This window comes from Magnolia sinica, chromosome 15 (genome assembly GCF_029962835.1).
Source record: "Magnolia sinica isolate HGM2019 chromosome 15, MsV1, whole genome shotgun sequence".
Lineage (NCBI taxonomy): Eukaryota > Viridiplantae > Streptophyta > Magnoliopsida > Magnoliales > Magnoliaceae > Magnolia > Magnolia sinica.
The window spans coordinates 954,554-968,264 of NC_080587.1; the positions used below are offsets into that span (position 1 = coordinate 954,554).

A 13,711-nucleotide genomic window follows, 5' to 3' on the forward strand; every position below is an offset into this window, starting at 1 on the left:
ATTAGCATAGGTGCCGTGCACACATAGGGTATTGAGGGGACAGGTAAAAGGAAAACTTCTCAATCTTAATGATACTTACAAGCAAATTGCCTGCTCTGATACCATGTAAGATTGGAAAGGAAATATGAACACTCTTGGATCTATCTCAACATGGTGAGATGGAACTTGGATAGCTTCCTTAAATAGAAATGAATACATGGCCTTTGCATGGAGGGATTTTACGCTATAGAAACCCAAATACAATCAAGATCGAAATAATCCTCTTATGTAACCATTCGAGGAGTCCTTCTTGGAAGGGTCGCCAATGGTATTATACCAACAGTTTGCCATAAGGTATGTCCAAACTATAGCCGCTAGAATTTATTTTATTTATTATTATTATTATTTTTTAATATTTAAATTCAATGACCCAAACCGTTTATTTGATAGGGCTCTCCTTGGATGGCGCAAGCCCGAAAAAAAAAAATCGGTTCGAATATTTCAATCCATTGATCATACAAGGATTAGGGTGACTGTCCATGTTCAGAATGAAAGATCCAAACTATCCAGGGGTTGAAATAATCCGATAGAGAGATTTTATTTGTTTATTTTTAACAATAGAAAATGAGTCATATAAATGGTTTGGCTCATTGTAAGATGACCCAGATTCATTGGTTAAAGTCCTGACATACGGTGTTGCAATACCTCAGGATGCATTCAAGCAATCCTCTATATGAGCTGGTTACCAAGTATTCAGTATCTATACATGTGTAGGGGATTCTCCATTGAGCTTTATCGCGTCATTGTAGCCGCTGATTGGGCTATCCAGCACAAGTGCTGAAATAGTGGTCTGTCGTGGTTTGAGGATGAGTTTGATAGGAACCATCGCAATCTAAGTAGGCTTTTTCTTTGTTTTCTCTGGTTGGTTATTCTGTTTGGTTTGAATTGAAGTATTCTTATACAATGGAAGTTGCATATGGAAGGTTGATACAGACATTTTCTTGCTTCCATCATTGAGCAATTTGAATTGGAGCATCTTTCTGACCTTTTCTTTGAACAGGAGCCCATTTGGAATCTGACTTTTGTCTTTGGGTTTCCTGTGCATATTGAAGGGACTCATTTGGAATCTGGCCTTTTTCTTTTCTTGGGTTCTGCAATAAAAGCTGGTTGGGGAGATTTAGGCCCTGTTTGGTAGACGCCTAGAAATAAATTCATATTATTTTAGTTACCAGTAATTACAAGATCTCTAACACAGTCACTTTTAATATGAATTCTTAATGTATTATAGTTCAAAATCTCTAATACATAATACTGTTAACTAAAATAAAATGAACGGATTTTTAAAGTGTCTGCCAAACAAAGCCCAAAAAAATCCTAATTCATTTGTCCGCTTAATACGATCAAATATATTGCTACAAGGGCGTCATATTCTAGGAGGGCAAACTATGTGATTGTATTACAGAGATTTCTCTATATGAAAAATATGAATCGGAATTTGGAGGAGCCTTTGACCCACAACAAATAGAGGAGGATGCCAAACAAGGCAAATAATAATAATAATAATAATAATAATAATAAAGTCTCAATTCATTGGTCCTTACAATACAATCAAATAGATTGCCATGAGGGCACCATATTTTAGGAGCCCAAACTATGTCATTGAATAAATTCTCCTCTATTTGTCGTGGGTCGAGGGCTCCTTCAAATTCTGATATGTATTTTTCATATAGAAATCTCTTATCAATGATAGAACAAGATCCATTTTGCATCATATCTAACCGATTCCTTGGTTTGGATCGAAGAACCAATGTCGCTTGATCATTATCAAACTGCCCACAATCTTTTTACGGATTTGTATTTTACATTGCGTGTTTAGCCCCTAAAAAATGCTCAAATAGATTCAACCAATCTGATCTGTATGTAAATCATACCAATGATATCGGTTTCCTTGCATCCCATTGTTCGGAAAATCACATGCGGCGATGTCTCGATCCCTAAGGAATGTATTTCTGCCCCAAAGCACTTGGTTAGTTTGAATAAAATCCCACAACAATATTCAACCATATTAAATTGGATTATTTCAAACATTTGATGTCACTAAAGGTTATGGTAACCGTCCATTTTCAACATAGAAGAGGCAAATTTCAAATGGTTGAAATAATCTAATTTAACAAATTTTAGTTCTCGCCTTTCCACCATGCAGAAGAGCTAAATTTCAAATGTTTGAAATAATCCAACTTAAAAAATATAATTTGTTATCTTTCCACCATAAAAATTTATACTCATCCTATAAATGTGGGTTGGATATTTGGAAGATGATCCAGATTCAAAAGCTAAAGTCACAAAACATCACATCATTGGAAGATGATACTGATTCAAAGGCTAAAAAAGCATCACATCCCAATGTCTGAGCAATCTCTTAAGGCGTGTTTGGAATTCAAGATTCGGAGGTAATGTATTGCACTTTTGTAAAGATTAGATACCAAAGAAAGTTACAGGAGAAAATGAGGTGTATTGACCAAGTAGAAATGTTGTTTGGATTGTAGACTAACTAAAAGGAAATAAATACTTTTGACCAGAGCATTAGAGATGAAATACAAAGAAAATGCATTCTGTAGAATTTGGTGCTCCTCCCGCTTCGAAAATCCGATACGACATCCCTCCCGGCTTTTGCACCTTATTTTAAACAAAATTCATCCCTCTCAGAAACCCAAAGGGGTTGAACGGTGGGATCTTCTAGGTGATGGGGGGTGACGGTGTAAATTGATAGAATAGGGTGCTGTGCCCGCAAGAGACTTTGGAAATCCCATCCAATTTCCCACCTCCAAACGTGATTTCAAATTATTTAGAATGTACACGAGTATGGCTGGGGTCATTCCTCACCATCAGCTGATCCCACGGAGAATGTATGAGCCCGAAACAATACTCCGTCCAGCTGATCCCGCAGAGAATGTATGAGCCCGAAACAACACTCCGTTCAGTCATTTCATCAAACACTCAGCAAGCATTGTCAATATCAAAATAACCAAGTCACCAAGCCTATTCAAATTGAGGTTCAATCTGAGTCGAGTTGAACTAGGCTTGAAATTTTCTCGAGCTCCAAAAACCAGCTTGACTCGGTCCAAATCCAATTCTGAGACGAGGCAAGTTGAGGTTTTCCGAGTCGAGTCAAGCAAGCTGACCGAGCTAACTCGACTTGTGTATAGCACAAAAAATAATCATTGCTTTGGAACGGGAATTTCATGGGATTTCGCATCATCCAAACATGCCCTAAATTGAATGGGGCAAATTAAGTTCAAAATACAATCTGCCTTGAAACGCAGCCTCCATCATTCTAAATTCAACATGAAGAATTGAAATGACACTCAAAAAAAGTTGGGATGTTTCCATCTCATAAAACAAAACAAACTCCAAAACCTGTGTTCTACCAAAACTCCACTCTCTCACTACCAACTTCTATCAAATCAATGTCTTATTCTTCCTGTAGAGAGAGTGATCATATATTAAGACCTACAAAGCTCTCTTTGACTGTCTACGTGCTGCCTCAAAACCAAAAAGAAATTCAAAAGAAGAGCAGGACGACAACAGAATCAGAAGATACATGAAAACAGAGCGTGCAACCAAAATAATCACTTGATATTCAAGATCTTGATTATAGAGGCAACCCCAACGCGATGCAATGCAACAACCGAATCTCCGGACTTGCAAAGTCCCTTCGCCTTGGCATGTTGAATTGCAAATTCAAGTGCCTCCTCAGTAGCTTCCGCATCAGAAGCCTTTGCCGATCCCGCACTCAAGACCGGAATCAGTCCTCTAAAGATAAGACTATGCCTTGCTGGGGATTCGTCACTGCAAGACCAATTGAAGGAATCCGTCTTTATCTCTGGAACCACCACTGATAGAATTGGCATTGACGGCCTGTATTTGGCAACCAGCTTCGCAGTGCTTCCGCCTCTGGTTAGAACCAAAATCAGCACTGCTTTGGCAGAGTTGGCCATTCGGACCGCAGAAGATGTGAGGCTCTCCAATGGACTCATGGGAACTGGTGCAGTTTCCATGATTCTTTTGAAAACGACTCCATAATCAAGTGTTGATTCAGCTTCAATGCAGATCTTAGCCATTGTCTGAACGGCAAGCTCCGGGTAAGCGCCTGCAGCTGTTTCTCCGCTAAGCATCACGCAGTCGGTGCCATCAAGAACCGCATTGGCCACATCTGTCGCCTCAGCACGGGTGGGACGTGGAGACTTGATCATGGATTCCAACATCTGGGTCGCAGTGACGACTGGTTTCCCTTGGCTGTTGCACTTGTAAATCATCACCTTCTGTGCCAAGAATATCTTCTCAATCGGGATTTCCATGCCCAGATCACCTCGGGCCACCATGAAAGCATCTGAGTTTGCAAGGATGTCGTCGAAATTTGCCACGCCTTCTTGATTCTCAACCTACAGTAAAAAGATGTCCTCAGTATTCTACAACAGGGCACCAGTCTGGTGACCCATAACACTCATCCCTCATTGTGGGTTTTAATCTAACAAATTCCCACAGATCAGATGGTCAGGATCATATGTTGGAAGAGACTACCCAAAGTTGAGCCCCAGCAGTACATGGTGCTGGGTCAAACAAGAAAATTCCATTTCTTTCAATCAAGCATCATATAGCAGAACTGAATTCTAAGACGGGTGCTTTGTTGGAAATTCGAGATCTTAACAAACATACCTTGGACATGAGCATGATGGTCTTAGCATGTTCTCCTAGTAGCTTACGAACTTCCACAAGGTCCGAACCTTTGCGGACAAAGGATAGAGCAATCATGTCAATCTTGTTAGGAACACCCCACTGCATGATATCTTCCTTGTCTTTCTCCGTTAGCGTCGGGAGGTCTACAATAACTCCAGGAAGATTGACATTTTTCCGCTCGCCGAGAGCAGCGGAATTCTCACAGCGGCAACGGACCAATCCCAACTCCTTGTCGCAGGACAGCACGGTGAGTGTAATTGTACCATCCGCACACAATATGACGCTCTGAGGCTTCACATCCTCAGCTAGTTTTTTGTAGCTCATGCATATGGTGTTCTCATCGCCCTTCATGCTGTAATCTGTGGAGATGGTTATCTCTTGACCCTTCTTGAGTTGGATGGGCTTGCCATCCTTGAGAAAACCAGTCCGAATCTCTGGGCCCTATAAGTTCATGAAGAAAAATACAGTAATTACAATCATGACAGTTGCATGTGTTTCCAGATCTATAACAAAGAGTTATCAACGATTACAAGGTTGCAGAGTGGGCCATCAAAACTACCGAAAGGTTAAAGGATTTCTGCAAGGCCAGCATGCAATTGGAGAACAATTCAAGGTGTTCTTTTTCCAGGCTACTTAGAACAATGAAGTCATGCATAAATAGTTTAGGCTTATAGCAAGGCTCCAGGAGACCTGAAGGTTTTCTGCTGCTAATATAATAGCTTATAAAAATTCAATCGATTATTGAAGAACTATTCAAGTAATCCACAGACAGTTGAATCTAGGATCAAGTCCATTCAGACTTGTATTCTCCAAGCTTAAAACTAATTTAAAACCTTGTCCCTCTACACTATATAATGTGAGTAGTGACAGACAATTTTAACCATGAAATTAGTTGTATCAGTCACGAACTTTGAGATTAGGAGGACATTAGAAGATATTTAAAAGGACAAATTTCAATTTACATCGATTGATGCAAGTCTAAAATCAAGTAACCCTCCTAGTCTCAAGTATATACATGCAAGCAGGAATGAGAAAAGGTGAACCATTTGCGAAGCACTAATACCCAGAATTAGCAAGTAATGAAAAAAATGGAAGAAAACCCTCCTTGCAGATGATCCAGTCCAATGTTTATAAGTTATCAACAACAAATAAACATAGACGGTTAAAGAACCCTCTTATGGATAGAATCTCATCACTTTCTTTTGGTTATCTGCTCAATACACATGGCACATGCATATGTGGGTCCAAACTGATGATTTGGCAGAGAACCCATAAAAGAAGTGCCACAATATGTACATTTTCACCACTTTCATGGGAACTTGGCAATGTCCCCAAAGATTTTAGCTGTCAAAACCTTTTGAGCCATAGATCATGGTGATCCTAACCTTTTGCCTGTGGGCCATTATGTGTGTGTGTGTGTGTGTGTGTGTGGTGGTTAGCATTACCAAACGAAAGTGCTTTTGAATCATGCACAATCCATGATGATGATTGGACCTATTTTGTTTCTCCACTGGATCTTGATTGTCCATTTTTCATGATATTGTTTGCCACTAGTGGTATGCATCAATGGACTGTCCAAATCAATGATTGGCCATCCCAAGTCTAATTTAAAAGGCACCAGGGTTAATGTCCCCATGGTGTGACAGCTGTCCCAATGTCGCACCAATCACACCTATTGGACACTGAACACATAAAACAGAGAGAGAGAGAGAGAGAGAGAGAGAGAGAGAGAGAGAGGCAATCAATCAAATAACGAAGCAATAAAAGCAAAGCCTAATCTACCAACAATATTCCAGAATAAAGAAGTAATTAAACCCCGGAGGAGGTCAACAATACAAGCTACTTAGCACAACAAGATAGATAAAAAGATGAAAGGCCATTGAAAATGACCCACTGGGGGAACACAACATAGAATCCAATAAACGAAGTGAATCCAGATTACATCCTTTTCTATCTTACATCAAATTACATACTTTTCTATCTTACACCACATGCTGAAAGAACAACAAATCACAAAAAATTCAAGAGGAATTACATCATCCTCAGGGAAAGCAAGTGGTTCCATAATCCAGAACAATGGTTCTGTTGCCTCCCATGGTGGATGGACCACGCCCCAAAAATCTCATCGCCAAGGGACAGGTCAGCCCACAATCAACTGAAAGAAGTCCTGAGATGGGGGTTTGTCCAAAACTCTACAAGATTGGAAAATTAAATATTTAACCCTCTATCCAGACCCTGTTAGTAGTTTTCACTTAACAATTATCTTCGCCACCAATCAAAGGATTAGGAATCTCTAATCTAGGAAAGTTTGGGGAATCCTAGCTACTGTACGGCCCACCAAACACAGTGAGGCCCTGATGGGGTGAGGTTTGATTGGGCCAGGCCCATGTGACATTAGTCAAGTACGTACCTAACCAAACCACTTTTGAACATGCTTAGAATGGCTTCATCTCTGACAGTGGCACGTGGGCCGATAAAACCTCACCACATCAGGGCCTTACCAAATCCATTCCCTATAGCATGACACTAGTTCCTCCGCAACCAAACATCTACAGAAAGAAGACTCAACAAACAAACACATCCAACAATCCCATCGAAGTGGTCTCACGCACGCATGCCTGCCCACCCACCCTCACACACATCCCTGTGGCCGCCTGAAGAGCGAAAAAAGGCATGACTTTTCAAACTAGAAGATCTAATTAACATCACCCTCTTAATAAGAAGCTCAGATCTCACACAGGTGCACCGCTGTGGAACAACAGCACATATGCTGATCAGGCTATAGATCTGAGCTTTCCATAAGGTGCTCCACAATAACTAGATCTTCAAGCGAAAACTCAGACTGCCTCAATTCTCCAGCAAGCCACCCTGCACAGAGGAAATGGATGTCAAAAAAAGAATAATTTTAACCATCCGTTTGTTTTGCACTTTGTGGCCGTCTGAAGAGTGAAAATGGCCTGACTATTCGAGCCAAAGATCTAATTAGTGTCACCCACCTGATAAAAAGCTCAGATCTCACACAGGTGCACCACATAGGCTTGCGTGTAAATGGTCAGGACTCTACCTTTAACTAAGGCTTGTCAAAACATCCCCATAACGAAAACCCACCAAGATGAGAGGAAAAAGAACCAATAACATCAAAAAGCAAACACGGGAGCGGATTCCATAAGGCCCTGACATGGCAAAATTTGATTAGGCCACGTACCGCTTCTTACCGTGTTCGTTCGGGATCCAATCCCAACAAACACACTCCACATACGATAGCTTGCTATCTAATAAAGACAACAGTAACAGTAATAAAAACAGATCCAGATGACAAAAAACCCAAACACATAAAAAACTAATACAACCCATATAAGCAACCATGAAATCTATTAAAACACAATAGTAATAGGAACAAAAATCAAACCAAAACCGATCCAGATGGGAAAATCCCAACAGCAACAGCAACAAACAACTCATATAAGCTGTTGTGATATCTAATCGAATAGAACAGTAATGGTAAAAATTCAAAATAAAAATAAAACAAACGATCCAGATGATAAAATCCCAACGAAGGTTTGACATATCATCTGATACACGTACATATCTCCCAATATGTACCAGTATCGTCCATGAACAATATAGCTGTATACAGGGACGATACTCACAGATTCAATACGAAAAAAACTATTTTACAAACCATGATCTAGCAGCAGCAGAAACAAACACACCTTTTTAAATTACTGACACAATAGAAATAGTAGCCAAAATCATACCAAGAAAAAATCCAGAAGAGAAAATCCCAATAAACAGTAAAAGAAATTACAGCTAACATTCAATCTAAGATAACAGTAACCAGATTCAACATAAACAAAACCCATACAAAAAAAAAAAAAAAAAACCCCAAAATTCAAAAACCAAAGAAAACCAAATTCATCTAAGACAACAGAAATCAAAATCAAACAAAATCCAAACCTAAAAAGATCAGAAAACAAAAACGTCAAAAACCCATGAAATCCGACCCATACGAGAAAACATCAAAGACCGCCAAAATCAAAGACTTCCCAACTGAGATACCTTTGTATCTAGCATGACTGCACAGAGAATCCCTGTATTCTCCATCGCCTCTTTGAGATTGTCGAGCGTCTCCTGGTGGTACTCATGCGACCCGTGCGAGAAATTGAAGCGTGCAACGTTCATCCCAGCCCTCAAGAGCTTTGCTAACATCGGTACGGACCTCGATGCGGGGCCCAACGTGCAGACGATCTTCGTCTTCGGCCTCCTTTCTACTCCTTCGATCGCCATTAGAGAGATATAGAGGGAGTAGGGTTTTTATTTTTCTCGCCTGAGGTTTTTTGCTTCTGAGACGGAGATGGGAAGTTCATTTTATATAGGAAGGAATTCGAAGTCGATACGCTTGGTGCGCACCGTGAGTTGGTGCGCACATTATTTCCCACCGTTTAAATGAAATTGGAGGGAATCCATACGCATTCCAGAATTGGATTTTAAAAATTCAGTTTTCAAATTCGTGTTAAGATCCGCATCTCTCACTGATGGATGGTTCGAGATATGCTGCGCACCAAATCTTTGGACGCGGATCGCCTGCGAAAGCCTTTCCTACTAACTGCCTGCAATGGGAAGCTAGGTGGGGCCCACCGTGATGTTTGTGAGAAATCCACACCGTCCATCTGTTGTTCCAGATCATGTTAGGACAGGATTCCAAAAACTGAGGCAGATCGAAAACTCAAGTGGGCCGAAGGACAGGAAACAGTGAGGATTGAAGGCCCACCGTTGAAACATTGATGGGGTCACAGAAGTTTTGGATCAGGATAATATTTTTGAGTTTTCAGTTCATCCCTGTAGCAATGACCTTACGAATGGTATGGATGGCACGTAAATGACCCCAGGGAGGTTTCAACGGTAGGCATTTCCCTACATATTTTTCCTGTCGTGCGGCCCAATTGAGAGTTGAATCTGCCTAATTTTTTCAACCATAACCTAACATGATCAGAAAAAACGGATGGACGGTGTGGATTTCTCACAAACATCATTGTGGGCCCCACCAAGCTTCCCTTTCTCTTTGGCAGCCAATCCGCGTCCCAGATATTTTCCCTGCCTGTTGGTGTTTACGTTCCCAACGAGCGCACCTTGTATTGGTGTGCACATTGTTTCCCACCGAAATTGGAGGGAATTGATGTTAAGATCTGCATATCTCCCATTGATGGATGGTGAGGAGATGTTGCAGCGCACCAGATCTCAGTGCACATTTCCAACGAGCGCACCAGATCTTTTTACTTCCGGGAAGAGATCACGGACCGGCAACTGTACCACAACTCGTCGTACACTTTCAAATTTCTCGACAAAATTCCATCTGTTGACAAAATCTCTACCATGAAAAATGTAGGCCCCACAATGAAGATCAAATTTCTTGAAAATCAATCTGATCCGCTCACTACTTGGGCCAAAAGTGGATGCTGAATCAAACCGTCGGTTTTCCGTTGATTAAAATAGTATGGCCCACATAATCTAAGGACTGGTCTGATTTTAATTTGGCATGATCTTAATCTTATGTAATATAGTTTGAACGGTACTGATGTTCTAAGAAGATTGTATGTTCGCTGGAAATTTAATACAGTACCACAAGTTTCGGTACGTTGCCTTAGGTTGTTAGTACACCCACAGTCAGATCACACTTCACTGTAAGCCACCCGCCATCAGTTATCTTCCCTCCAATGGGTTCGTTTTTTTGCCTCTGTCGCAACTAAGATTCACCAGCATATAACGCTCCATTGGGGCCCACTTGAAGAGAAGACAAAGCCATCAAAACAGCATATTTTATGGATGCTATATTAGAATCATTAAAACTCATCAATTAGTGGATGATTCTGACCATCGATATCATAGCTGAATATGAACCATTGAAAAAAATTTCTTTTCATGGTCGAAGTTCAATTTCAAAATCAACATTCAACCTTTTATTTTTAAGTTTATTATTACATAAGAGTCAATGATAAGATCAAATAGAAGATGGACAGATCCGATGACCTGATCATCTCTTATGTGGGCCCCCATGAGACGACATATAGTAGTTATTCGAGTCGCGACGTAGACAGAACGGACCTACAAACAGACCCTGCCAGGCTGGGAATTGGTTGAAATATCTCGGTGAAGGTGCAAACAGCCAAGAAAGCAACTATTCCATTATAACGGTTTAGTACTACGGTACGGTGGAATGGCTTCCACTAAAAAATGTTACATCTCTCATTCAAGTTACTTAAATTAAGCCGTACAAATAAGGTGGGACCCACTCTATATGGATCGTACATCAACGGTCGATTTGAAATTAGTTCCTAACTTACAGATGGCATCTAATATAGGTCGAAAGAAAAATATTGAGCGGTCCAAAATGAAAATTCAAATGTCCATTGATCAAAGGTTAGACTATCTGATTTTCGTGTTATGATCTATCTGAAGTGGGATCCACAAATTGGACGGTTTATTTTGAGTTAATGTATGCTATGAGTACAATTTCTAACCGTGCATGAATGTGGACCGTCGCATTGCGAGAGTATGTATCGTTGCTAAAAAAAATAGAAGCTTCCTGGGCACCTGTTTCTGAGGAAGCTATTTTGTGCTGGTCGTAGAGTTTCTTAAATGGTGGTGATTCATCCAATAAGTTAATCTGCACCGTTCAAAATGGGCTCATCATAGGTGACGGATCACAGCCCGAAAATCAAACTCCATGGATAAAGCTGATGACCCGATTGACCTTTGAATGTGAATTTCTAACTAAAATTTTCTTCAACCGTTCGTTGGATGGGCATGGTCGGTTTGATTTCAATCTGTTTTCCATCAACAGTGGGCCAGACTCGGTGGGTCTGTATATTTACGCCACGTGTTTTGTAGATAAGCCAACACCGTTTAAGAAAGAGGCAATGCGTGGGAAACGGGTTGGCTACTCCCCCTGCCACCAGCCAATGGATGATGGTCGGTGCTCTGTGGGCCCCACCATGATGTATGTGTTTTATCCATTCTGTCCATCTATTTTTCCAGATCATTTTATGATATGAGACCAAAAACGAGATATATAACAATCTCAAATGGACCACATTACAGGAAAAAGTGTTGAATGAGCGTCAGCCATTAAACCTTTTGGGGGCCATAAAAGTTTTTGGATCAAGCTGATATTTGTTTTTTCACTTCATCTGGGCCTATTTGACCTAATCAATATATTGGATGTCGAATAAAAAGTACAGTGGGCTTTAGGAGGATTTTAATAATGGATATCCAATCACTTCTTTTTCCTGTGGTGTGGTTCATTTGAGATTTATATCCCTCTCATTTTTGGTATAAAGAACTAAAATAATCTTTAAAAATGGATAAACGGAATGGATGAAACATATACATCATGGTGGGCCCCAAAGAGCACCGATCACTTGCCACGGGGCTAGAGGCAGGGGGAGTAGCCAATCCATTTCCCAATGCGTGGGGTCCATGCCTCGCAGTGGATTTAGACTCGCCGCCGGTTGTATACGTTGGTTTTGTTCTTTACTGTAGTAACGTAGGCAAAGATACTTGTTTTCTGCCATTTTCTGTAAATAGTGGTGAGTTGTCCACGTACACGTGGCGTACTTATAATGAAATCTCGACCGTTAAAAGCTTGGCCCACCGTGGATAGATACTGGATCAATGCCATCCACCCACTATGGGTTGCTTTCAAATGGGCAGTAAAAAAAAAGGCTGCTCCCTCTAAATTCCCACAAGGGTTTGCAGGTGGGCCCCACCATGGTATGTATATCGCATCCGAACTGGCCATCAGCGTCATCTTACTGTTGAAGTTGGACGATCCAAAATTCAAGCCGATCCAAGTATATAACGTGGGTCACCGACTGAATTTGAAGGTTTTTAAGGGCTGTACGATAATTCCATAAGGTGTGGCCCACATAATGATTGGATAGAGATGATTTTTGGTACATCCCATAATCATAAAGGGCTCAGTTAATTCATCGATTTGGATGGCGTAAAACTGACACGCTTGCCAGCACAGCCGGTTGAATAACTTTTACACGCAGGTGAATAACTTATGTAAATGATAGCCTGTGGAAGAAGATTGGCGGGCCAATTGCGAATGAGAAACGATCTAGTGGGCTAAGTGTAAAAAATCTGACCGTACACCTAGTTGCGTATGGACATGTGAACAATTCATATCAAATATCGTGACCGTTCATTTGGTCCATTTTACTCTTATTCCAGTATTGAGAAAAAATATCGGATGGTCCTGATCGTCTTTTGTTGGAACTATTTTCTAGGAATGATATTGTCCATCTATTTTTGCATGATAGTAAATGCATGTTTTGGATCATCTACTCAGTAAGTTTCTTTCAAGGCCGTCGATAAAGATTCGGTAGGCCCAGATGGGAGGTCTAGAGGATGATCTGGGTCGTACACGTGTCCAAATGAAACTAGGTGCATAGGAAAGTTTTTTTTTATGTACATAGCCCACTGGATCGTTACTCTCGGGAGAAATTGACCACTGTAAAGCCACCTTTTACCCAGCGTCTTTTAAAAGCGCTCCCCAACTTTACTTTCCCCAAGTAAACCATTTGTACGGACACACTATTTGCAGGCGAAAGTATCCTTACATTCACTACCTATAGCTACGGATTATAACCGTAGCTATAGGCATCATTCCACGCTGTCTACAGACAGTATTTTCGTCTGCATATAGTGTGTCCGTACAAATAGTTTACTTTGGGAAAGTAAGGTTTGGGAGCGCTTTAAAAGGACGCTGGGCAAAAAAGGTGACATTTACAGTTGTCGATTTCTGGATGCTGCCCCTTGAATCATGGAACACCGTTTTTTCCGAACGCGTACTCCGTGTGCGCCCAGCCACAGGAAGTTCCTGTAGGCGGAAGCTATGTGGAGCCCACAGATAATTCCGTGAGGAATCCGATCCGTCCATCATTTTTACAAGATGATAATAAGATATAATCCCAAAAATGAGGTAGATCAA

At 40.8% G+C, this 13,711-nt stretch overlaps 1 protein-coding gene across 1 annotated transcript; it reads right to left on the bottom strand.

Annotated features, from left to right (window-relative positions):
• Positions 1 to 3,287: 3,287 nt before the first annotated feature.
• LOC131227399 (pyruvate kinase, cytosolic isozyme) lies at positions 3,288 to 9,069 on the bottom strand. The gene is made up of 3 exons (XM_058223196.1): positions 8,776 to 9,069; positions 4,696 to 5,157; positions 3,288 to 4,421 (listed from the first exon to the last, which is right to left on the bottom strand). The coding sequence occupies exons 1-3, from the start codon at positions 9,001 to 9,003 to the stop codon at positions 3,609 to 3,611; spliced, it is 1,503 nt and encodes a 500-aa protein (XP_058079179.1). The 5' UTR covers positions 9,004 to 9,069; the 3' UTR covers positions 3,288 to 3,608.
• Positions 9,070 to 13,711: the final 4,642 nt, after the last annotated feature.